This window comes from Pelodiscus sinensis, chromosome Z, assembly GCF_052426305.1.
Source record: "Pelodiscus sinensis isolate ZL-2025 chromosome Z, ASM5242630v1, whole genome shotgun sequence".
NCBI lineage: Eukaryota > Metazoa > Chordata > Testudines > Trionychidae > Pelodiscus > Pelodiscus sinensis.
The window spans coordinates 15774951-15800693 of record NC_143085.1 but is presented as its reverse complement, the minus strand read 5'-3'; the positions used below and the strand labels follow the sequence as shown (position 1 = coordinate 15800693).

General features: G+C 48.8%; 1 protein-coding gene across 10 annotated transcripts; it reads right to left on the bottom strand.

Annotated features, from left to right (window-relative positions):
* Positions 1–102: 102 nt before the first annotated feature.
* Positions 103–25743, bottom strand: TBX1 (T-box transcription factor 1). 10 transcript variants are annotated; one of them, XM_075898298.2, is made up of 9 exons: positions 25299–25743; positions 19496–19618; positions 17502–17862; positions 12108–12209; positions 9305–9476; positions 8129–8284; positions 5267–5334; positions 4914–5014; positions 103–2405 (listed from the first exon to the last, which is right to left on the bottom strand). In XM_075898298.2, the coding sequence occupies exons 1-9, from the start codon at positions 25321–25323 to the stop codon at positions 1996–1998; spliced, it is 1518 nt and encodes a 505-aa protein (XP_075754413.1). In that variant the 5' UTR covers positions 25324–25743; the 3' UTR covers positions 103–1995. The 10 variants fall into 10 exon arrangements, with proteins under 10 accessions (XP_075754413.1, XP_075754411.1, XP_075754416.1 ...); XM_075898296.2 differs by having other exon boundaries at positions 17502–17913; positions 25299–25739; XM_075898301.2 differs by lacking the exon at positions 25299–25743 and adding an exon at positions 24363–24601.

Below are 25743 nucleotides of genomic sequence, written 5' to 3'. Positions count from 1 at the left end.
GGACCTAATACTGCCTTTCTTTTTCAAAGTTACCTTACTTCGGATGAGAGAGATGTTTTGATTTCAGAATACAAACTGACCAAACACACCCACACACACAAAAAGAAGGAAAACCATTTATAAATGTCACCGTCCAATGGTTTTTTTTCCAATTTAACTATAATAAGATTTATCTACATGTATCCATAAATATCTGCAAGTATCTACACTGTTTGCAGATATGACTCTTTGGTTGTCTTGTCTTTTTCTTACACTGCAACTATTAAGAAAACAAAACCAAAAACGTTTGTATAGTCTCTGAAAGAAAAAAATAAATATAACAACTTCATTAAACAAAAGCTTTGGCACTAATCAATGTCCAGGTAACAAATCATAGTGAAAACTTTGAAATAACAGCGACAAAGCAACAGGCAGTATCTCACATAGCAGTTTCCAGCTGTCTAATAATATGCACAAGTCTATTTCACATCAGCCTTTTTTAGAACAGTTATGATGTTGTAGTGGGACACAAAATTTCACAATTCACTGCAAATGTCAAATAAAAACATGTTTCTTGCCAAATCTTCACAATCGATCCAGATTTTTGTAATGGTAAAAGTTACAGAAACTATTCACATCTGCCCATATCTCTTCTTAATTGAGCCACTTGCTGAAGACTGGATAGACCTTGCATTGATCTTAACACTTGTCACTTTCACAAGGTAAGGAATCCCCTTTCAAAAAGATACCAGAAGAACACTGTGGAATTTGCAAGGTAGAAGAAGCATTGCAAATGCTTCAGGAGGAGGTTGCTGCTTATAAACTCACATGGGCAATTAACTGTTAAATCCGACTCTGAAATACAGAACTGGCCTGACAGTTGGTGAGCACCAAGCAAGAACACACTGTAGTCTGGAGACATATTCCAGAAGCTCAATTTTGGGTTGTGGACCATCACCACGAGAAAAGCAACCTGACGGAATTACATAAAGGCACTTCCCCTATGCAAGAAAGGGCATTCAACAAGAGGCCAGTTGCAAAATGGCCACCGTGAGACTGCAAATTTTAAGGGCCAACCCCTAAAAGGCATGTTGGGGGGGAGGGGGGAAATCCTCTAAAAGGCAAGGGCCAGTAGAGAATATTAAAGAACCAAGAAATCACCAGGCAAGGTATCGAGATAGGGTTGCTTTGGTGGTATTCTCATCATACGCAATCACGATCCCTATGAAAATACGGACCAAACTTTTTTTCTATATATTTTAATGACCTTAATGTCACTTGTTAGGGAAAATAAAAACCTGTGGCACTGTTCTTGACCTTAGGCTAAATTTTAAAGCACAGGGCCCCAAACAGTTGCTTGCCTATAAAGTTGCCCCCTACAGTTTCATCAATCATGAAGAGATGGGCACCGGGAAGAACTTAGCTGAAGGTCACCTGGCAACACAAAATCCTTCCCTTACCTTAAGCCCTCCCTCCATGGCTAATCGCTCAGTGGGGAGAGGAAGAAGGACTAAAGCCGAGGGAGCCCCAGGTTGTTGTTTTTTTCTCCCGTTCAGTAAGTCAGAACACTTAGGTTGATCTCAATAGGAGAAGAATCAGGTCCAGAGGCTGCAGGTGCCAGCTAAGAAGCACACGATACCTTGTGAACATGATCCCCCCCCAGGAAAGGTTTCTTTACAGGGGCCTCGGGTGAGTCATTTTCCCGCTGACATCGGCCCGGAACGGGGACCTTGGGAGGAGAGTGACCGGGCGTGGAAGCCCTTCGTGCGATGGGGCGGGATCGTGGTTGCACATGAGCGGGAAGTGCCCCCTAGGGCTTAGTTGCTGGAGCAAAGCCGAGAGGGCCGGGGCCCCTGCCGGCGTAGCTGCGGCGTGGACCCGGCTGTTCTCTCCAGCAAGCCACAGGGCGGGTGGGAAGAGCGCTCCGGGCGGCGCTAGGGGGCAGCGAGCCGCGGGAGTCCTGTGGGCAGCCGGGCGAAGGGGCGCACGCCGTGCAGGGAGCGGCCAAGGCGGGCGTTACCGCGGCCCGTAGTCGTAGCTGGGTGGCGCGCCCGCCGCGGAGTACAAGTTGGCCGCCGGCGGGCCCATGTGGTGGTGGTGGTGGTAGCCGTGGCCCCGGATGCTGGGCAGGGGGTAGGGCGCGGGCCGGCTCTTCGCTCCCAGGTAGTGGTCGTAGGCCGCCGCCGGGTACTTGTAGGGGTGGTGGTGCAGCGGCTCCGAGGCGGGCGGTTCCAGCCGCAGTTCGTGGTGCGGGGGGCTGGGCCGGCTCCCGGGGGTGCTGCTGAGCGGGACGAGCCCCCCCGCGCCGGGGACTGGCAGGGCCGGGCTCAGCACCCGAGACATGAGCTGCTGGTGCGCGGGGTCGGCGTGGAGAGGGGTCCCGCTGACCGCTTCCCGCTCGTACTCCCGCCGGCTCTCCGCAGCGTCTGCAACACCGAGCGGGCGGGGCAGCCGGTTACCGCCTGGCCATGGGCCCCGGCGCCCGCCCCGAGATGCTCCTCCAGCCACTGACACACTCACACCTAGCCCGCTCCGAGACCCACTGAGCCCCCTCCCCGCCAACCCCCCTCCCTGCCCCAGAGCCACTGAGCCCCCCACCCAGCCAGCCCCCCGCCCTGACCCATAGCCACTGAGGTCTGCTCCCAGCCAGCCCCCGCCCTGACCCATAGCCACTGAGCCCCCCCACCCAGCCAGCCCCCCGCCCGGACCCAGAGCCACTGAGGTCTGCTCCCAGCCAGCCCCCGCCCAGCATCGGAGCTACTGAGCCCCATTCCCAGCCAGCCTCTCTCCCCCCCCCCCCCCCGCCGCTCTCCCCGAGAGCCACTGAGACCCGCTCCTAGTCCATTATCCAATCATGCCCTTCGCTCTCACCCGGAGTGTCTCCCCACATTGACCCTATCCTTTAACCACGGATCCCAGCACCCTCCCTGCACCTCTGTCAGTGCCAGATGGCTTCCCCAGACCCAGCCGAGGACTCTACCACCTTCGCCAAGCCATAGGGAGAGTCCCCTTGACCCTAAACGCACTCCCCCACGCGCACGTCGCCCCAGACCCCACTGCCCGCCATGGAAGCTCCTCCAGACACTCACGCCTCTCTTCCTTCCCCGTAAGTCTATACAATCAGCTCTTACTTCCGGAGTTGTTCTTAGGCACTGAACCGAGCTCTACCCAACACATTCCACGGACACAGAAAATCATGAGTATCTGGGCATTCAGTCACCCTCAAAACACAAGGCTGCTCTTAAATGAGGAATATTGCTCACACACGCTCCTGTCGCATGGAAACGGTCCTTGTAGAAAAGTGTTCATGGTAAAAAGAACTGCCTTGAAATGAATCCCAAGGTTCCCAGAAAGAAAAGAGTCTCCCTTGGAATGAAGGGGAAGTAGAGCAGATTTCAGCCCAAGAGTGTCACAGACTTCCAGGGACTTCAGCAGATGCCCAAATTATGTTGAAATGGCGGGGGGGGGGGGGGAGTGGGAGGGAGCACAGAATGGAAGTTACATTATTTAATTCCCTCAGTTAAAAATGACTGCAGTATTGTGCAGTGCAAGTCCAAACCGTAGCAGTCACAGGAACCTTGCTGCAGCACTGTAGGACTTCTCCGTAGCACTTTCAGCCCTTACAGGGGTCAAATGCTGTCACCCTAACTCATACTGAAAATACTTCTGTCTGTGAGTATTCCCACTGTGGAATCAGTGGGGGGTGAAGTTAGCATAATGGGGTCTGATGAGTGTCTTTTTTAACCTGGATCTCCAACAATCACAAACAGGGAAGCTTGGAAAAATCTTTCTCCTTCTACCCATGTAAGCTTTTCAATTAAACACTATATTCACTTTTAAAAAGGAGAGCCTTCAATTCATTTCACTGCAAAGACAATGTTAAAAAAGGAGGGGGGGGACGAGAAAACACAGGGAAAAGAGCTGAGGGGAGCAATGATTTTTAAATGAAGTGTTTAAACATTGTGTTCAGCAGAAATCTGTGCTCCTGGGACAATACATTCTGACTGTGATAAATAGAGCTAAATTGACTGACAAGTTTGTACACGCTTGAAATTTTTGCAATTGTGTAACACTAAACAAATACAGACTTCTCTTTATTTTAATAGGCCTGGAGTGTGCTGGGAGAAAGGCCCCTGGTTGTCTTTGCAGTTGTTTACTCTGTGTAATGGAGGGGGAAAAATTCAATGAAAAGTTCCCAGTGTGCATGCTTAAGCCATGCAGTAGATTAAATACAGCTTCTGAATATTGTGGGATCTACACAGAAAATAGAACCGAGTTGCTTTTTCAAAAGAGCAATGCATGCAAAGAAGCATCTTTAGGATATATGGGACTATGGGTATGCCTCTGTCTGTAAAGCAAACATTTTGTCAAAATGCAGAGTAGAAGAAAGTTAGAAGTAGAAGCAAATAGGGAGAGGCAGCCCCAGTCTTCTGGGTGAAATATCTAACTTGTAGGGAAAGGCTGGTGTCAGGTAGCTTAAATAGCACACTCAGTTACTACAGTGACTGGTGTTTAAGAAATACTTTTGAAGACTAGATGAGTCCCAAAATGCATGTTTTGTTTTAAAAGAAAAAGATAACACTTTGGGGGAAAATATATAATCCAGTTATTAGTAGCAATGTTTTTATGTGTCAAAATAATTTGAATTTAAGCATTCCTTTTCTGACTTCTGCAAGAAAAAATCAAAATGAAACTGACTGTAAACAACAATACAAATTAACCTGTGCTATTTTAGAGCCCATATTGGTGGAAATAAACAACAGCCAAAACTACCCAAACAACACCCCAGTATAAATGGCAAAAGATAAATGAAATGTTTCAGCCCCTTGATTTTGATTAATTACTGGTAACACCAGTAAGAAAATATTCAGGATGTTTGTGTTTCTATGTAAATGGAAAGTGCAGGTAAGTCTGGAAAGATGAAGGAAGCTCACCTTTTTCTGTTCCGTTCTGATGTGCAGGGGAAGTTACTGGATTCCTGGACCTGGCAAAAGCACTCATGAGAGGAAGGGCCCCTGGTCTGTGATTCCTGGGCCTGGAACAGGAAGAAAAGCATAACACAGCACTCTGATTGTTTCAGTCTAAAGGGCACTGCCTACACGTTAGGGGAATTGCTTTGCTCTGACTAACATGGCCCTATTAATAACTCCAGTATGCAAGTGGGACTTCTTCCCATCCCACTGGAGTCAATTGGGCTACTCAGGTGCTTGGGGCTAAGCAGATGCTTAAGCTACTTGCTGAATGGGGACGGGGTCTCAATGTGGTTAGTAAAGGACATCAGACTTACCAGTCTTCTGGATCACAGTCTCTGAATCCTTTAGCAAAGGGGTTGCTGGCAATCTTGAGTTGTGTGATCTGAAAGGTGGGAAGGTGGAAGGACTTTAGTAGCATTTGCAGATATTTCAGATTAAAGAATGCTTGCCTACTCAGTTAAACTGACTTCTGGGACAGAAATCAACCAAGTTTCAGCCAGAATAATGGGGAATAGGGGCGCAAGGAGTATGTGCAATCCTGGTTCCTCTTGGAGAATTATAGGCACCAGCAGGTTTGAGAGCTCTCTTTGCTTTGGGATACAGACATGTGGTTTCCCTCTGCTTGAAAATGCAGAATTGTATGCCATCTAATACGAGTTCAAGGCGAAGGGAGAGGTAGCCTGAGTCTGCTGCTAAAACTGTGTAAATGCACTTGTAAAAAAAATGCCACATTATATGGGTCACCACCAGAGCAGCTAAGACAAATCACTGGATAAATCATACTTATGTATTTATTTAATTCGCCAGGGAGAAGCCAGGACATTTTCTATATTTAAGCAAATCCACGGATAAAGTATGTGATTGTGAGTTTCCGGAATGGGTTGAAAAACAAACTTTAAGCCCCTCAGTGACAGTTCCAGCCTTAGAGGTCAAACTGATAGAAAGCAGGAGAGAAAGAGCAGCTGTCCTGAGCCATCAGGCAAATGCCAACTTGGGAACGATGGGGGAGCCCCTTAAAGGCACAGCACCCAGCTCCCAGCCCAGACGTCTTTGACTATGTGGAGTTTGGATGTTGTCCAAATAATAATTGTGGATTTTATTTTCATCCGTGTAAATGTGCTTATTTTTAAAGCTTGAGACAATTTCCGAAGATGGGATCTACACCTTTTGCTTCCTGGGAATAACGGTGCTAATAAAAAGATAGAAAGAATCAAATAAAAGACAACAAAATAAGAGGTCATATAAGACCCAAGAGCTAGAGAGAGAACAAGAGGTGTGGAATTCTCAGACTTCGATAATAATATTGGAAAAGACTGAATTTGAAATTCTATTTATAAATATCATTCGCTCCACGTTTTATGTGAAATTAATGTTATTTTTAAAAGCGACTGGAGTTACCGCTACCCAAATACATTCTAGTAGTCATGTGTTCCTAACGAACAGACCAGGATGGCAAATGCAGAGAAGTAAAAATAGCAGATTTGTCCAAACAAATTTTGAGTGACATTTCGCAGCGGGAAGGGTGTAGTTTCCCATCTAGCCCGGGTCTCGGGTTTACATAGGTAATGATGTCCCTCTGGGTTTGAGGAAGTTTTCTATGGAGTTAAAATTGCAACTCTGAGCTCCTGCAGCTTCCTCCGAATGCAGCAATGTAGTTTCAGAGCAGGACTCCTTGAGCTATCAGATTCCGGGAAAAGTCAAGGAATGGGTTTAGCAGATGGATAGGAGGAGCAGGAGAACATCTCTCCAGATGCTTTCCACAACTCGAATGGAGATTCAGAGACCGACTCTTAAAAACCGCAGTTCGGCATCTCAAGGCCCCAGACGTGGAGGAATCTTCAGCGATGCAGAAAAGGACGGCAAACTGCTTCAGGGAAGCACAGTAGCCGCCGCTCAGGAGGTGGCTCTGCTCTACCCCCAAAGCGACCTGAGGCCTATTCCAAAATGCAGCGAAACTGGCTTCAGCGAGTTTTGGATCAAGTTCCAATGGTTTGCACTTCAGACGCTTGTCTCCTTTCTCTCTTAGGTAACCTAGGGTTTTCTCTTCCAAGAGGCTTTGGGGCGACTATAAAATAATTTAATATCTTGACTGCTTGTACACACGAGTACATTAATGATTAAGGTGGAAAGTGTGTTTCTAATACAAACAGCAATTTCGCTTCCCTCCAATTATAAATCACTCAGATGGCCGTTTAAATAATAAAACTGTATATTTAAATGTTATAGATTATAATTCCAGACAAAAGTATGTTTTAGCCTGACATGTCATATATTAAATTGACTCTGGATCCACCTAAAGCAATGGAAAGTAACGTCTATGTTTGCTTTGTTATGATTATATCTTTGTTATTAATGTCTTACTTGTTTTCCCACTAAATGCTTAGTTATTTCAACCGGATCAGGTCATACATACTTACCCCTTCTCCCCTTAACTAAGCCTATAGCATAGTGTTGTATTTTCCCCTGAAACCCTCCTTAATCTTTATTATACATGGTGATATGAGATGTATAACGATTCCCTGGCGAAAATGATAAAGTATATCTTCTAGCAATCCCCGTTCCAAGAGTGGCTGTGACCTCCAAAGGGCTCTTGCTTCACAGTTGCTATAGACTTAACGAACATACTTTTTGTGTTCTTACAGAATCCGAAATGCTCACTGGAACTGTTGCTTGGGGGCGGGGGAGGCGGTGTGGCGTGTTCCTTTTTATAATGCTCTTATTTGTATAATCGTGATAGACAGCCAAGTAAAAAACAAAAGTCCCAATATTACTCTGCCAGTGGCGTTTTAAACAATTTGATGAAAAAGTGCTTAAACCAAGACTGTCAGCTCTCTGATTAGAAACGAAATCTGAGCTTTGCAGATCTGGCATAATTCATTGTTATTTAAGTTTTTTTTGCAGTAAGTTGCTTCAAAACTGTATTTAGTAAAATCACTCGATTTTTAGAGACCAGGCGGAAAGGTGAATAGCCAGTTCCTAGAAGCTAAAGACCTTTCCCTATTCCAGTCTATTTATTTGTATACCAATGAAGTGTCCATTGGCTTTTAAGCATTGACTGCTCCGAATTAATATCCCTTACTCCCTCCCCTTCCCGGCTCTCCATCCATCAAGGGAAAAGTTTTGATAAATGAAGTATTGGAGGGCTTGTGTCTCAGTAATAAACTCCAGATCCTCACCCTGTGATTCTGATAGGCGGTCACTGCGGTGAAGCGGGTCTCCTCGAACACAAAGGTTTTAAAGTTCTCCTCTGCATACTTTTCGCTGTCTTTTCTGGGGTCCACGTAGACCACATGAAAACGAGGTTGGTATCTGTGCATGGAGTTCAAAATGATCTGAATGATAAAACGAGCAAGGAGATAATAGTTGATTCATTCTACTCCAGGCAGAGCGTTGAGAGGCGAGCACCCCGCTACTTGTATTATAGCCCCCCTCCCCTGCGCCAGAAATGGGCTCTTGGGCGGGGGGGGGGGGAGACTGGCAGAGGGGCGCGTGTTTTCCGCAGAGGCGCAATAGGGTCGACGTTCGATGCACCGGATTAATTAGGGTTAATTAAGGAGTGATTACTGCATGAGGATTTGCAGCCAAACGCTCCACACATTGCTCTGCACGGCCTATCGAGGCACATGCGCTCCAAAAAGACACTGCGCGGGGCGGAAGGGACTCCAGTCTGAGAACGGTTCTCCGGTCTTTAAAGGGGGGACCTCATTGCAGGCCAGACAGTTGTGCAGGGAACAGAGAGGAGAGTTGCTGCAAGCCCTTACGATCCACTATTAGTCATAAAGTGGGGTGGGACATGTACCTGGGCTTGTTGGGAACACCGGACTAAAAGGAAATATGCAGAAAACCTTTGGCCATGCCCGAGAGAGGAAAAGAGGGTCATGTGATTATCAAAAGCCACCAATGTTTAGTTAACCCTAGACTCCAGCCTGTTTGCCTTATACACTCATTATTCCCAACTGTAGTCAATTCCCATGACAATTCCTACGCGTTGAAGTCAGTGGAAGTGGTACAAGGTTTGGTGAGGAAAAACAATGCATCTGACCAAGTGGGGTTTTGCCCGCAAAAGCTTAGGCTCCAATAAATGGGTTAGTCCTTCAGGTGCCCCAGAACTCCTCAATTGTGTGGACGTTTGGAGTGGGACCAGTGCGGATGAAATGCTCTTGGAAGGGCCCGATCCAACAGTGCCTGATCTTTTCTCGCTCTATCGCTGTCTTCTTTGACACCAGATCTCATTCCTGTTACATATGTGCCATAGGGGTTCTTCTGATGTGTGCCAGGCAACATTCACGTGATTCATGTGCCATTTTCCTCCCCTTTCAGGGCCCCAGTTGGTTTCCCTCCCTAACACTTACGTGCCCATTGTCATCCAATAAATTGTTGGTCAGCTTCAGTTTATCGAAAGATACTATTTGTTTCATCCATTGGGCCCCTTTAGCTGGAGAGTCTGGGTGATAATGAACTCTGCCTGGGGTAGCAGGGTCAGCTTTGCCGGCCACCAGCCAGGAGGAGCTGTGGAAGGCATATCTGCAAAGGAGAGGCAAAGCCATGTCAGTGACACTCGTGATAGGTTAAACACGAGTCTGAGAAGCCAGAGTTTAATCCGAATTCTGCCCCTGACTAGCTACCAGGCCAAGTCTTTCCCATCTATGCCATGGGAATAAAACACGAGGTCGGATCCTGCTCTTATCCAAGTCTCTATTAAAATGTTCATTGCCTTCAGTGGTAGAGGATCAGGTCGAATGAGAGGTCTAATTAGTTAATGGCAGATGCTAAGACTCCTACTGGTATTGGATAATGACCTATGCAGTGAGTAGTGGAACCACTGGCTACTCAGCCTGCGAAACCGGATCAGAAGTTACATTCTAATATTTGCGCTAAGTGTGTCTTTATCAGTGGATTCCCTATAAAACTTCCGGGCTGCTCTGGGCATGGAAAGTGCAGTTTACACACTTACATCGAGCCGGGAAGCATGCCTAGCAGAAAGAGCGTTTCTCCACTCATAAAGTGGTGTGGCCTCCCATGTCTAGCCAGTGGTAAAGCACCAGATTTGTTAACAAACAAAATGTTTTCTTTGGTTTTCTGGTGGAATTCGCCAAAAGGAAAAATCTGCGTGACAGGAAAATGTATAGCTACCCGCACTTATTTGGGACGGCAGCCAGAAATGCTACCGAACACATACTATAAAAAAGTGTGAGGAAACTCTTTACAAAGTTACCTTCTGGCTTTAAAAGTGGGGATTTATGAGCAGTTTAATAGCAGTAACAGAGTGTAGCAACCTTGCTTCAGTCTTTCAAACTCTATGTTCAACAGTAAAAACAGAGAGATCTCCTATGCATGTGTTTACTTTACAAGCCAGTGTCTGTATAGGAGGGAATTAGACACCATTGGAGTTGAGCAGAAATCTTACATTAAAAAAAGATATTCTCAATTGGATGTTATATATCCCATTTCCCCTGACAAGTAAACATTTCTGTAACGCCCTGAAAATTTGGATATCTGTCTAAATATTTATATATTCGACGCTGAGATTCAAATGCTCACTGGCTTTTAGGCGTCCTGATCTGAAGCGAAATGTATTAATGCGCCTTTCGCTGTCTTCATATTAAAGGTGTTACAAATCAAATCGCATAATTGATTTGTGAGTAGCCTATTTCCTAGGTCCCCCTCCTATGTTCTCACTGAAAACAGAAAGAATTTGGAGAAATATGCAGTTGGTTTTGTTGGTGATTTTCCAAAATGGCCTCAGGCTTGGACAATACAAGCTCTTTTCACTGAATCATAAAGAAAACTAGTCTCGGAGATTAACGTGCACACAAAACAATGACCCTGTCCTTGCTGTATAGTGTCAATCACCTCCCAAAAGCTAGGCTAAGTAGTCTGCTGGGTTCTTTATAGGACGTGAAAATAAGAAATTTGATTCTTAAAAAGTACCTTCTGATTCTACTACGTGGAAACTACAGGTACATTTATATATATAGTAAATTCTACAAACACTTTCCCTCCTAAAATCTCTGGTCTATAATTATTGGGCTGAGAAAACTATGTTACAGTCATCAGTTAGCCTGATCTAGAAGATCGAAATGGCTTCCCGACATAACTGTCATCACTTTTTAAAAATATGAGAATTTCGAGTGTTTTTGCCAGACATAAGTAAAAGTTTCATAATCATGGATTAAAGAGATTTTTCTCTTACCCAGTAGTGTCTATGTTTTGACTGTGTTTGTACCTGAAGAATATGGTGTTAAGATGAGGGAATGTTTTACTTGCTCGGCCAACTGCTGCTCTCAGTTACACCATCAAAAATTCGAAATCGCTCCTAAACTGGAATTTCCAGCCAATCACACAGAATCTGGCTGGCTGATCCCAGAGCTAATTACAAAATGGAGTGACATCTTTTTATTAAAAACCAGGTATAGTACTTTAAAACATAAACACCCAGCACGTGTGGGATTTGGAGGGATCCTTCCTTGAAATAAGGAAGCCATACCTCATTCAAAATAACAAATCGAGCGTTTGAAATACTATCTAGTTCACTAGATTTTAACCTTCTATTCGTGTGGTTTAGTCACGGAACATGGAGGTTTGAAAGATAGATATAAAGGGGAGCTGAAGGGAAGGGGGAAAGTGTGGATCCATTGCTGGACAAGGAAATAGTTTTTTAAATGAAGAAGCCAATCTAGACCCAATCTATTTTTTAAATTAAATATTAAACCTTTTTTCCTGTGGGAATTACTCCCAGGCTGTTGTGCATGAAGTCCAAGCACACATGTAACTGTAACCAAGCTTAATTTATGAGCTGTATGAAATACTAGGAGTAGATTTTAAACCCCCGGTTCAAATACGTTTCAATTAAAAAATTCTCTCACTCAGCATGTTCGCGGAGTGGACAAAAGTCACCGTCATGCGTTTCACAATAGAGCTCCTGGGTTTCAGAATAAGGCCGGGAGAGGAGGGGGAACCATCCTGCTTCTGCTTTCCTTCCTTTTGCCCTTCAAAATCACAGCCTGATCCAAAGCCCGCTGAAATCAGGGGAAAGTCTCCGACTTGCTGCGTTGGGCACTGACTCCGGGAAATAAAATGTCAGTGCGTCTCTCTCCCTCGGCTCCCCATCGCAGTCCTGCCTAGAGGACCCAAAGAAAAGCTTATTCTACTTGCCGGTATCTTTTGTCGTCCACGGGTACAAAATCCATTAACAACATGTAATCAGCCATCGGGTCCATTCCAAATATCTTCACCTGGAAGGTGGGAAACATGCGCCTAGGGCAGGAGAGAAAAACCACAACGCGTGTGTCAGAACAAGCGCCAGCTCTGAGCCTGCGGGACTGGGAGCTTACACTTAGCTGCGTTCTAGCCTCGCCTTTCTGGCGGGAGAGCGGCGGAGCACAACTCCGACTAGGCTGGGGCGTCGTGTGATTTAGGGGCAATATATCCATCCCTGCCCTGGGAGAACTGGAGGACTTTACAGATCCAACTTGTATACTCTTGGGGACTGGAAACACATCGTGGTAACGCGGAAAGTGCAACAGCTCTTTGGGGGGAGGTTCCAGCTCGGTCTTGGAAAAGACATCAGGGTCCGATCCCGAACAGCTTCCCCCAAACTGACCCACCAAGATCAGCCCTTAGGACATGCATGAAGTTAGCCTAGTGATTGTACACTGATGGTATATTGCCTAAGTCGTATAAGAAGTCGCCGAGGGACGTGAGAGAGCCTGGGACGGCCGAGAAGTTAGGTTCAGTCGAAAAACCCTCGACGGGTGAGCACGGCTCGTTGACACTAACACAAAGCTGCTGTGTTTTAATAACGAGATGATGTTATTCTGGAGGGAGAGGGAGAATCAGGGATGCGCCAGGCTGGCGGGCAGACCGAGCGTCTCTCTGGGTGGCGCTGTCGGTATCTCCCCCATTTCCACAGTGCGAGAGCGAGGGGTGACTCGCCCTGCCATTTGGCAGTGTGTTTCCCCGCTCCCCCCAACTAGTGCACTATGCAGGGCGCTCCTTTGTTTTCCTGCAGGGCTGCGCGCAAATGTCCGGTAGTTCTCGGGGCTTGGGTGCGAGGACTTTCTAGCAGCGCTCCCAGGGGAAATCTCTCTGCGAACTTGCACATAAAACTTTGGGTTGAATATAAAAGTTTGTGGGCGACTTTGTGAGCCATTTGTGTGTTTTCAAACTCCCTTCCCGAGTCCTTCGGACAGAACTGCATCTCTCAAGCTTGCGTTGCAGAAAAAAAAGGAACCCCCGAAAGCTACAAAATAAGCCGGCAAACCAAAGCCAGTCCACTTCAAATCCAAGAGAGGAAATCCGTGGAGGTCCATATAAGGGTGTAGACCCCCAACTCATTCTCACACTTCAAAGGTTACCAATGCCCCTCTGCTATTGTTAGGAATCGGGAGACTCCCGGGTTGCCACTTCTCTCTGAAACGCACCAGGCATTTCTACCTTTTCACGCCCACTTTGCTCGGCTCCCAAGTTAAAGCAGGAGCGAAGAGCAAGAGAGTGTGAGCTTGTGTCTGAGCTGAGGGGTCCGCATCCCGGTCTCCTCTCCGTGACTAGCTTGACTGTGGCTTGAACAATGGCAAAGAAAGGCACGTGAAGCCCTCTGGGTTCCTTAATTTTGTACACAAGGCTAGTGGGATGAGAGGTGAGTTGCCCAGGGTCATTTCTGACGTTCCATCCCCGCTGCACCAAAACCTCATGGACCGGGCCAGAGAGAGCGAGCGACTGAACGCGTGGGTGTGTACGCGGGAGCGGGGGGAACAGAGCGTTTGAGGAAATTTGGTCTCAGCCTCTTGACGCTTTCGAGAACAAACGGTGAAATAGACGCAGCTAAGCGGGCGCTCCCTGCCACTGCCGGGCGAACGCGAAGGGGGGAAATTGGAGAGGGGATTCTGTGGTTCTTTCTTCCGCAGTTTCCTCCCTCGAGTGACACCAGGAAGGGACTCGTTCTGCTTGGGCATCTCGACCCACACACACAAAACCAACAATCCACGCTGTTGGAGACCAGATGAGCTAATGAAATGAAATAGCAACTCTCCCCCCACCCCATTCCACGGGAACAAGTACGCACAATAGTCTCTGTTCCATTTAGAGCCAACGCTGAGGGCTGGGGGCCGCTCTGTCGCTGTTTACCCCAAAGCTTCGGTCTGCTTTTGGATCTGCTGAGGTTTGTTTGTTTGATTTTTTTGCAAGGCGAGCAACGAGTGTGGGGGTATGCAGAAAGGGCGTGCAAGGGAACTTTAACCCACCGGCCTTGAAATGCATTCATACTGAAGCTCGAGGGGGAAAATGAAACTATCTACACATAGTAAGGAGATTGTCCAAGAAACTTAGCTCGTTTGCCTTGCCTTCATAGAACAAGCCTTGGAACTCGCTGGCAATACAAGTTATACCTATTTCCATTATAGTACAATACTGTAGTAAATATTAGTCCGTCTCAGAGCCCAAACGCTTTGGTAGCAATTACTGGTGCTCATTCTAAACAACCTGAAATGACATACGCCTCCGTGAAAACACAGAAGCCAACGGGAGGTAGCAAGCCAGTTAAGAAGCCAACTGTGATGATTTTTGTTGTTAAAGTCATACCAGCTCCTACGGAAAGCACAATATTTTCATACATTACTGATTTGTTTTAGCAAATCAGCGCGGACACTGAAACCGCCCTCGATTTAGAAGATTTAAACCCTATTAACCTTAACTCCAGTGTTTCTTTTTTTAAATGAAGCTTTAAACAAACAATTTAGCTTGATAAACCCCAGCTAAAAAAACACTGAAGGCCAACACAGGCAACCGTGAAAATAAATGAGACCATTAATAGAGCGCAGTTGGAATCAGCAGTTGGAGTCTGCCTTTCACATTCGTGTGCATGTTTTATTTTAACACCAGTTTTGTACCTCTTGCTCGTTTAGCTAACCGTATCGCCATTTAAACCTAATCCTTATTTTATTATCATTTCGGCACCTATAAAGTTATTTCACAAGGTGCCCCAGGACCACTGGTTGTTCATAAAGTCAAAATATCTGAGTTATTCATAGTTCCACAATTCAGATTTCTCCCACTCTCACCCCCGTATCCCCACCCCATCCCACCCTCATATGTAAAATCAAAAGGACACCTCAGGTCTGTTTTCCAGGAAGGCTTATCTGATAGCTAAAATGGCCTTGTCCCTTAAAAAAGACTCCGATGTGATTTGTAGTCAGTGGCTGGAGGATAACAGTGACACTAAAGCATTTAGGGAAGTAAAAGGCACAAGCCTTAGTAACAGGTTAGAGGGCGCAACAAGGTGGGAAGAAATCTCCACTAGGAAGGACTAGTTCAATCCAAACCCGAGTCGCTAAGAAGCATAATCCGGATAAGGTCTGACGTTTATGGTACAGGGCGGCGCTGGGAAATGCCTTGTCTAAATGCGAACAAGCATCTAGGCCTCTGATTTTTAAATTCCTCCCACGGTTCTCCGCACTGTAGCCATATCGATGCAGTGAAACAAACCTGAGCTACCCAGCTCTCTTTCTGAGGTACAGAAGTTTAGGAAACACTCCCCTTCATAACTCTTAAAATCAACCAGAGACATCGGGCCCCTCTCGGGCAGGAAGCAAAAGCGAGGCTTACTGGGCGCTAAAAGGATTCTGAAATCGTTTCTCGGGGCATTGTTCATAACACTTCTAAGAACATGGGGAATTATTTGTTGGATTTTGCGGCCTTTTAAAGATGAAGTTATAAGGTGCCATTCGCCAGATATTGCAGAGTGATAGGATCTACAACTTTATTAACTATCGGAGAAGTCAGTCAACACAATACAAATCGCAAGTACAAACTCCGATTGCTCTAAAGTCCCTGTTTGCCCATCAGAGACAATGTAAAAAGGCCGCACGGAGTGTCACTAAAAGGTGTTCGCACACACAGCCCCAGGGTTTTGTCTTACAAGGGACCAGGAGAACACATTGTAATGAACGTGTCGATGTATTGATCCTCTTTATTCGCTTTCAAATGCTCTAAAAAAACCCAAAACGTTGCTTCTCCTGCAGGGGCTCATAGCAGAACCATACTCAGGGTCAGTTTAGCTATTTCACCTGAGATCACAGTTAAATGGCGTCTAATTAACAGGCACAGTCATAATCCTGCTCCCTCCTCCCCAGGTAGCTGTTTAATTAGCTGGAGCATATAGCTTTCCCTTTTAACGCGATATAACGTTCGCTTCCTTTGTTCGTTTCGTCGAAGAAGCTTTATGGTAACTGGTGTACTGCCTTTTTGGGCTTACATTGATGGAGCCGATCCGGCCCTCCTCAATCTGGTAAACTACGCGCTACAAATGCTAGAAGATTTACTGGGACAAGGCACATTGGTTTGGGCCCTTTAATTCATATTCTGAATGTTAGTAATCTGTGGAGTCCATAAGGCAATGCGGAATGAACTGCGAGGTGTAGAAAAGCTGTTATCGATAATCGCTTCGAGAATGCTCTCAAACATCAAATTAGATCCACTTCTGTTCCATGAATATTTTTGACCAGAGGTGGGCATTAAACGGATCCCGTTAAATCTTGTTCGTAAAGAACAGGGTCCTCTAGAAATAAATCTGTTTTTAAATCTGGCGTTTGAGAGTCAACGGCAATTTTAATCGTACTGACTTTGTCACAGGAATCAGCCTTTTAAATTGAAGATTCAACATTTTTTTTCTTAAACCTACACTTTCCTATTCTGGAATCGAATCCGAGGGGTGCTGAGGGAGATGGAGACATTTTAATGCACCACTTTTAATACGGGTTACTGTACGTTCTTTCACACACCATCCAAACCCTGCGCTCCACAAGAAAATTGCCGATTCTGCAGCTAAAGGAGTGCAGGGGTCAAATGCCTTAAATCCTTTTCAGTGGATTTTTAAACACTCTATTTTCTTCTGAAGGAAGCAGATAAATAGCTGCAGCTTTGTCCGCTAAGTTTTCACGAGAATCCCTGAGAAGGCGGCTCTAACTGCTGCCCTCCATTGCTATGAAATGCAGCAGGAAAATGTATGAAGCATGATGAGTGAGGGTTACGGTCCCGCAGCCCGGGCCAGAGAGTGACCTAACAGGAATCCCACAGAACTCCGCGCAGCGCACGAAACGCTACCGATTATGTCGCGGTCACACCTAGAGAGCTCCCGCTGGCAGGCCCGTAAACCTTACGCTACTTTCAGCGCGCCGTAAAAAAAAGTATTTTCCTGCCCTCGTAAAACCGATCATAAAAAGGCAGAGGAAGCCCTAGGGTGGGTGGAAGCAGGGTTCGTTGGGCAGACAACGCTCCCCTCTTCCAGCCGGCTCCAGGGCTGGCTGGGTGCCTCTGGGGCACAGGAGAGGGACTCCGCTGCCACCTGGCCGCCCCCCTCTCCGAATTTGCGGGGATACCCCCTGGGATCCTAGGCCCCAGGGTGCGCGGGTGCGGGGAGAGGCACTGAGACAATGGCCTCACTTCCCCAGACTGAGCTTGTGTTTTCAAAGCAGCTCGCTCTGGCACCGGGGGGGAAACTCCCTCCCCGGCCCGGCCTGCCCCGGCCCCGAGCAGCGGGGAGGCGCCACTGACCTGCCGGCCTTGGTGACGATCATTTCGGTACCCAGCTGGTTGAATTCGTCCCACAACGCCTTCATCTCCAGCTGCACGCTCACGTTGGCCACTTTGGGGTTCTTCTTCACCGGCGCTTTGGTCGCGGAGGAGCAGCCAGCGGCAGCCGAGCTGCCGCTCTCGGGTGGCTCCGGGCCGGGCGGCGGCGGGTTGGGACCCGAGGCCGGGCCGCCCCCGAACGGGTAGCCGTGCTGGTGCGGGTGCTGCTGGGCCGAGCAGGGCTCGTAGTGCGGCTCGGACTGGCCGTAGGGGTCCCCCGGGGAAGGGGAGAGGTGGTAGCCGCCGGAGGCGTTCAGACTGCTCAAGCTGTTGGCCGTGAAAGCTGCAACATCGCAAAAATGGGACAGCTGGGTGAGCCAGGGGCTGGAGATGGCTGAAATCATTCCAAAAACAGGCGGTCAGGGCTCGGCTCCGGCTCCCCGCTTCCCCTGCTCTGCTCTCCGGCTCCCCGCTTCCCCTGCTCTGCGCGTCTTCACTGCGCTCCCCGGGGTGCCCTCCCTCGGCCCAGCCCCGCCTCCCCCCCTTGGGAAGCTGGCTGGCTCGCGGCTCCCCCGGGCAGGCTGCGCCCGCTGGCTGCCAGGAGTCGCTGCGCTGCAGAGCCCGGCTTATCTCTACAGAGGGCCTCCCCTCGCCGCAGAACCGGTTCTCCTCTGTTTAGATAAGGCGCCGCAGGTAATGAGGCTTTCCTCGCCTAGGGACGGGAGCCCCGACGAGCTGATTGACAGAGGAGTGAGCCTTTGGAACAGCCCGCCTGACACCCATTTTTTAGTCCCGAGCCAAAGGAAAAAAAATAGGCATCGTCCACAGGACCCTCCACTAGTAAACAGGCTACAGGCGCCCAGTGCGGCCATCTCCATCCATCCCCCAGCCAACAGACACTGGAATAAAGCAAATCCAGGCCAGTGGAGAGTGTCTGCACAACTGCTAGTCCCGGCTTGGGGAATTGTCCATACAACATTATTTGCTTTGCATAATCTGCAGCTGGGCTGAAATACTTTTTGGGGCACTCTGGTCTCTCTGGATGTGTGTTTCGTTGGTTAATATCCTCCCCTAGACACATTCACAAGGAGGATTTAAAAAAAAAAAGCCCAGTCAACCTATTTACAGTTGAAAAAGCAAGAGGATTTCTAGAGGATGCGTCAGTGGCCTGTCAATCGAGGGTGATTTTTACCCCCTTTTCGTTTGCTGATCTCTGAGCCATTTGGACAAGAGATGCAAACCCCTTTGGAAATCTTAGACCATTGTCTGAGAACCGCCAGGAGTCTGCGGAATAGGAGCTGAAACCCACTGGTCTAAATGGAGCTGGGTAAAACGAAGAGTTTCGCGAGCCATTGGGAGCACAGAACGATCCCACACTGAGAGCGTTGTGTTTTTAAAAAGCAAGCGCGGGAGGAAATATCATTTTAAAAGAGGAGGGTGACACGATCGTTCTGAAGAACTGCTCTATGGGCACAACCTTGTTTTAATTGCGGGTCTGTTGCTTTCACACACCCGCTCTCTGGGTTGTCTGATAAAATCTCTTCGCCTTCAAAACTCCATTAAAACAACCGAGATCTTTGACAAGGCCTCGGAGCTTTTCCCCCTCTGTTTCTCTCGGTATTTTCCTTGTGTTGAGATTATGATTTACTCTGTATAGTGCAGGGCTGGTCCCTGCAGTCACGAGGAATTGCTGCTTACCCCCCAGTTATGCACTTTCCTGTACCGGCTGTAATATTTTGTGAAGGTTTTAACGCAGCCGTGGCAGGGAATTCCTGCACAACCACCTTTCCCCATTGCCATGACAAACAAAAGCCCGGTACAACCGCTGAGAAGCAATTCCTCGAGAATACTGTACCCCCAACATTTGCTCCATCCCGCTCCAGTGGGGCTTTGACTTCTAAGCTCTCGGGCTCTGATACGCACTGCCCCAGGTGCAAGGTGAATTGGTCCTGCCCCGAGGTCCGGGCTGCACTTACCTTCCATGTCTCTGGTGACGGTGCTGAAATGCATCCTCTGGGGGTGGGAGCCGGAGCTGAAGTGCTTGCGAAGGCCACAGCTGGGCTCCTGCAGCGCTGCCTTCCCTGCGTGTTCGGCGGCGACTGAAATCAGAGAGGCGATACTGAAAGCATTTGCCTTGGGAGACAGAGGGCTGTTCTCGTCCATAGGGGAGACCGATGCAGCAGCCTCCCCCACCCTCTGGCCTCGCCAAAGGCTCCCCCCGCTACCACACCATCCAGCCAGGCACCGTGCGCCGCCAAGCTCGCTGCGCCGCCTCCAAGGGGGGGCCAAGGAAGGAAGCCGGAGGAAGTGCTCTGGGCGGCCCCCTTCTGCGCTCCGAGTCCCTGCTGCAGCAGAGGCGGATCGGGCCCCGCCGAGGCGCGGCTCCGGGGCGAAATCTGCTGCGTCCCGCAGCTTCTCCCCGCTTTCCCCTCGGAGATTTATTGATTTATTTCTCGCCTCTCTTCCTCCCCCTCCTGCTCGCGGCAGGGAAAGTGGCTCTCTTAAAGGCGCCCTCCCCCAGGCAGTGGCTGGCTGATGTCACATGAAAGCCTGGTGCACTGGCCTGGAGGAGCGGCGGCGGGGTAGTCTGTCAAAAGGCTTGGGAGGGATCCCCGCCTGCCCGGCACTGGCTGGGAGACAAGGCTGCGCGCACGCGGCGGGGTGGGGTAGGGGCAGGTTGTATTTAAATGGACCCCTGTCAATCACGACGCCCAGTCTGGAGGGAGCAGGGGGAAAGAAGAAAAGCGGAACGTCACTGCGGATGTCCGGTAGAGCGGTCCCCCCTCCGCTCACTAATAGAGCAGCTAATCGGCCCCACCGAGGGGAGGTTTGACACTCTGCTTGCTCCAGCAGGCTCCTCATAACCGGGGCAAGAACAATTCGGAACTTCTTCCTCCCTGTTGTGTTCATTATGATCATCGTCCGCGGGCACACTCCAGCACGGACGGGCAGCCTTTTGCATAACAACAATACTACACGCAGCAACAGTTCATAATGAGCAGCAGCTTTCTTATGGGTTGCAAAAAACAAACAACAGCGAACCCCCCCCACCAAAACCAAAATCGCCTCGCCAACCCGGCGAGTCTTATCAAGCTGTAAGTGTAGTACACACTATATTATCATTATTAATAATGATCAAGACTAATAAATAATCCTCGCCTTTATCTGTGTTTTATTTCATTTCCCCTCCGCCACGCAGAAACAAACGTGCGATTGTGGGTGGTTCTTTAACATATAATGTGTTGATTTAAAAACTTGGTTGAGACATATTTTAACATTTTGAAAAAATGGTTGTGCGATGGACCTGCCTCATGTACCACGGTACCAGCTTGATTTTTTTATAAGGAGAGCCTGTCAGAGGGGAAAGAAGCCGCAGTTAAAACAGGACTTTACAAACAGATAACTCCATAATACAATGATCTTCGAATTTATTCATACTATTGATTTAGATAGCCAGATAGATACATTTGCTTAATTGGCAGTCACGTGCAAAGTTATCCTTGAAAGGGTTTCACCTCTAGCAAATGCAACGTTGTAAGGCCAAGCTGGGAGACAGTGTCGCCTTTCATTGCTATAACAGACACAACATATGTGCAATGTGATCCTCACTCCAACTATATCAGCCCATAGGATAACGCCAGGAAAACAAAACTTACTTAGCTGTCTCCTCCACAAACACACCCCTCATTAGAGAGCATTGGACACGAAAGCGTCAACAGCGCACCTCTGGCTGCAAATTGATGACAGCAACCGAAGTCCTGTCCTGTTGCTTCCAGAGGCGAGCCCCAAATGAGACCCCGGGGCGCAATGCTGAAAGTCACAAAGCCCTCTTTCATAGCCCCCAAAACAACATCCCCCAAATCTTCACGCCTTCTGAATGATCGCCCCAGCAGTGTAACTGGAAGATGCAGAGACTCAGTAGAGAAGGCATAGCCCCACCAATATAGAGGAAGCGCTAGTGGTGGACTGGGTTTACCAATAATCGCCCTGCATATAGCCTGCGGGGCTGGAGTCTCCTATTGGAATATTATATTTGGATGTGGTAGAGTAGGAGCAGAGAGAAGTCTAGAATCCTGGCACACATTTGCCCTCTGGTTTCCCGCTAAAGGCATGAGGCATTATGTTGTATTAAGTATTATTAATGTACTTTTTATTTCAACCCGCAGTTTATCAGTCCCAGGCTAATAACTGAGCCAGGGAGAGAGGAAAGAACACGCGACACTCCTTGTATCTTTTGGAGATTATCTGCACAGATTTTTCTGAAAATTACCTTAAAAACGCCGACAGTAAAATCTTTGGGGGTGACAACGAAAAAAAAAATCTTCCTAGACTGTTTGTTCTAACAGGATTCCAATTAGATGGGGTGGAGGGGAAAACATTGCCTAGAAACCTATTCCGTCCCCGTTAAAGGTCCATTTTAATGGAGCTGAATTTACAGGCATCCCATTTTATGACCCAGACGAAAAATCGCTAAGTGAAAAATATCTCCCAGGTGCGAGGGGGGGAAAAAACCCAAACCCAGAAACAAAAAATCCGCCAAATCCTATTACCCAGCTGTGTTTTTTTTTAAAGAAAAAGCAATTCACAGGGCCGTAATGTTGCCTTTTATCTCTATCTTTTCCTCTCTTATTTGTCTACTTCGATGTCTCTGATATTTGCGCTAACGTAAGGTCTACTTATTAGGATTTCGCCCTCTCGCATTATAAACTTCTCTGAACTTTACAGAAAGGATCCTGACACCACTCTGTTTCCTAGCAATCTTCTCTCTTACTTTGTGTAATCTAATTTCAGAGCGCTCTGTTTTATGCACTCTAAGGACTGGGTCCAACTCCGCTTAGTCGGACGTTTTACTATGCCGGTGGAAGCTTTGCCTAAAGAGGTTTCACTTAGAAACTGGCGGCGTCTTGTAAACCCCCGTCTTGTAAACTATTTCAGTCGCAGGTTTTCTAAGAAACTTTTCGCTTTAAAATAATCAGCCGATGGTCGTGGGGAGAGAGGAATTTTCAGAGAAGATGCCAATTGCTAGTAGGCGATTTACAGAACACAGCTCTTTTCCCCTTCCACTCCACTGAAAATGCCCTAATACGGATGAGCCCTAAAACTCCGTGTGAAATGAACAGCTACTCAACCAGGCACGCCGCGTCTACACACAGGAGCAAGCTACCTCCGTTACTTGCCAGCCGTTTGCACCGGATTACCCTGAAATCCGCACTGCCCCAGGAAGTAATAAAACACCATAAGAAATGGAGGAGAAAGCCTCTGTGTTTAGCAATGCCCTGGAGGTTAAGGAGTCATAAACCTCTCTGCAAGTGGGATACTTTCACTCGGGCCGGCTACTTGCCAACCGCAATGCATGGGCTTGTGGCAAGCGAAACGTTCCCGAGTTCACCCTCCACATGTCCCTACATAAACCCGAGTGTCTAGATCCAAATAACAGAGCTCCCGGGACAATTTCCCAGCGGCCGGGTAAAGAACAGTGACAGAACTGGACAGCGACACGCGCCCCTCAGACTTTCCACTCGGCCTCCTCTGACCTGCCACCGAAAGCCTTCAGGTTCTGTCCGGCGGAAACCGCCGATGAGGCTTAGGGCCGAAGGTGACCCTTAAGGGATTGTCCGCCTTTTACTGGGGAACTAGGGAATTCGCAAGATAAGAGAACCGGCCCTTAGCTATACAGAGCGAGCCCCCCGCATGGCCTGCAGGGCTGAGGTGTGAGATCTCAGGGGAAAATGCCCATGCCCTAATAGCTTATCTCGGCCCCCCAGCTTTTCCGGGGCTGTGGAGGGAAGACGCTGCCAAGAACATTGCAGAGTCCCTGCCATTCTTTTCGGCCTCACTAGGGCCTGCAGACAGCAGGCCTCTGGCCTGGTTGAGAGGGAGCCTTAACTGCAGGTCAGGGGCTGGAGCCTGGACTGAGGAATGACAGGTGATGCGTTCGTGCTTCATGTGTCTCACGGAGCCGCTGCTACAAAGCTCCCAAACCAAGGACTTTCCCGGGGCTTACAGACAAGAGGGGCCTAGCTAGGAGCGGCTGGGGTGGGACGAGGAGAGGCCTTTCCTGCAGGAGCCAAACTGAAGGAAAGATGCAAGGAGCCAGCGTTGGCTCTTTCGTTGGACTTGCAGTTCCGTGAGAAGAGATCCCCACCAGATTTATCCAAAGGATACCTGCGACCCCCCTTCCAGGTGGGTAAGGCAAAAGCCACTGTGTCTCCGCGGGGAGGGAGGGGGTATGTTAAAATCTCGCTTTGGTGATTTCTTCCTGGCCCCGCGGGCTTTGGCTCAGTCCCCCCAGTTCCTTTTAGAGGCGCCCAGCTTTCGGTCGTCGCGTTTGTTGCGGGACTGCAGAATGGAGCTTCCCCCGCTGAGCGACTGAGTTTTGAGGGTCTGCCTTTGTAGGGCGCGGGGAGAAGGGGCGGGAGATTTGACAGGGCCGGGGATCGGACCCTGCGGCAAACCGCGCGATTAGAAGAGGGCAGAGGGTGAGAGGGAAGGATGGAAAGATAAAATCACCCTCGCCCTGTGCCGTTTCCGAGCTCGGCTTGGCCCGCGAGCGTTTGCATTGTACAGAATTCCGCTTCCTCCCCACATGGCTTTCCAGCCCCTAGCTGCTGGGAGCTACCTGCTGCGAGAATACGCTCTGCGACAGATGCACACAACGGCAGAGGGGTTTGTGCAGCGTGAAGCGAACGCAGCTGTCGGCAAACAAGCGAGGGGGAAGCTGGGCAGTGTCCGGCTAGAGCGAGCGTTTCAGTTTTCCAGAGCCCAATATTCCGCACACTGAGAGCGCAAAAGTTGCGTAGAAACTTGAAGGCGGCTAGTTAGTCTAGTCTCAGCTGCACCTACCTGGGCGGCTCGGAGTTACCTGCGCAGCTTTCTCCCCTGGTTGCTGCTGCGGCTGCCTGGAGTTCCTCTGACTGTTGGGAACGCTTTCCTGCCCCTACCACTAGTGCCGACTGTGCAATCCCGCAACCAAGCGTTGGAGCCCAGATTGGCCATTGCAAGGTATTTTCATTTATTTAATTTCAAAGGTAACACCAGAACTGGGGAACGCCTGGCGCCGGGTCTCCTTAGCTAGCTCGGAGAGCGGACAAAAGGCACAAACAATCCGAGTCTCTTAAACAATACTTTGGCTCGCTTTCCCTTTTGCAAAAGTCATGGATTGCCTAATGCATGGGGCGGAGGACGCCGCCAGATCTTATTTTACCTGTTTCTGGCCCCGGAGTGCCAGGCATCTAATGAGCAACAAATGAGTTTGTATCCTGCATAGGATGGTATCAGCCGGTTCACATGGCATACCTCCTCCACCCCACTTGTTTGCCTCTCTTGAACCAGGTAATTGTCCCTGAAATGTCCACTCGCGGTTAACCATTTCCCTGCCAATTCAGATATCACCGTTACAACTCCATCAGCTAACAACTCACAACTTGAGTGTCACCGTGCTCCCGGTCTCCCCTCCGCCCTTTACCGGACGCCCTAAAAAGGATTATTTCGAACAATCTCACGATCCCTAGGCAGGAAAAAGTGTTCGTTATTAACTATACAGCAATCGATATCGCGTCTCAAGGTGTCCCGCTTTACACGCCTGCAAAGGGAGGCGGGAAATAAGTTAAAAGCAGCACCAGTTATTTTCCTTTGCATTTCCGCGCGCTCCTCTCACGTCCCCCCAAGTCTCACCCATGAAAAATACAATGCCCGAGGGTCTTTCTCCCCCTCCCTCTTGCGGAAAGAGTTAATACCGCCTCACGAGGAAGACTTGTGTATAGCGAAAGGACTACTTACAACACTGGTCGCAAAGGGCCAGCATTCGCAGCAGCTGCTTCGGCAACGAGGCGAGTGCAGGGTCGGAGCCCCCGTGATGGGGGGGGGGCTATTGGGACGGTCTCCTCAGACCTTCTGGACGAGGGAGTCGCAGGAGTGTTTTGTGCCCATTGTCCTAAGCCGCAGAGAGAAGTTTCCGTGTGAGCAGCCTCGGCCAAACCCCGCGGTGAGAGGCTGTGAGCTTGCCACACGCCTGCCCCTCGTCCCCCAGGGGAGTGGGGCTATATAGCCCCGCTCCTCTCCAGGCGCTCGCACTTCCCCCCCCTCCCCCTGTCCCTCCCAGGCGCAGAAGGGACAGCGGAGCCGTAGCGAGCAGCACTGGCTGCCCTGCGCAGCTTCACTGGCGTCCCCTGCCCAGAGTCCTGTCAGTGAAGGGAGGCGAGCGAGCGCCTCGGCTGACTGTCCT

Excerpts from the sequence above, each read along its gene's own strand:
- TBX1 (XM_075898302.2), bottom strand. The coding sequence starts at position 19,682 with ATGGACGAGAACAGCCCTCTGTCTCCCAAGGCAAATGCTTTCAGTATC. Across the intron at positions 12,210-17,501 it reads ATCGTCACCAAGGCCGGCAG|GCGCATGTTTCCCACCTTCC; the intron begins GTCAGTGGCGCC and ends CTCCTGCCCTAG. Across the intron at positions 5,015-5,266 it reads GACTGTGATCCAGAAGACTG|GCCCAGGAATCACAGACCAG; the intron begins GTAAGTCTGATG and ends TTCCTGTTCCAG.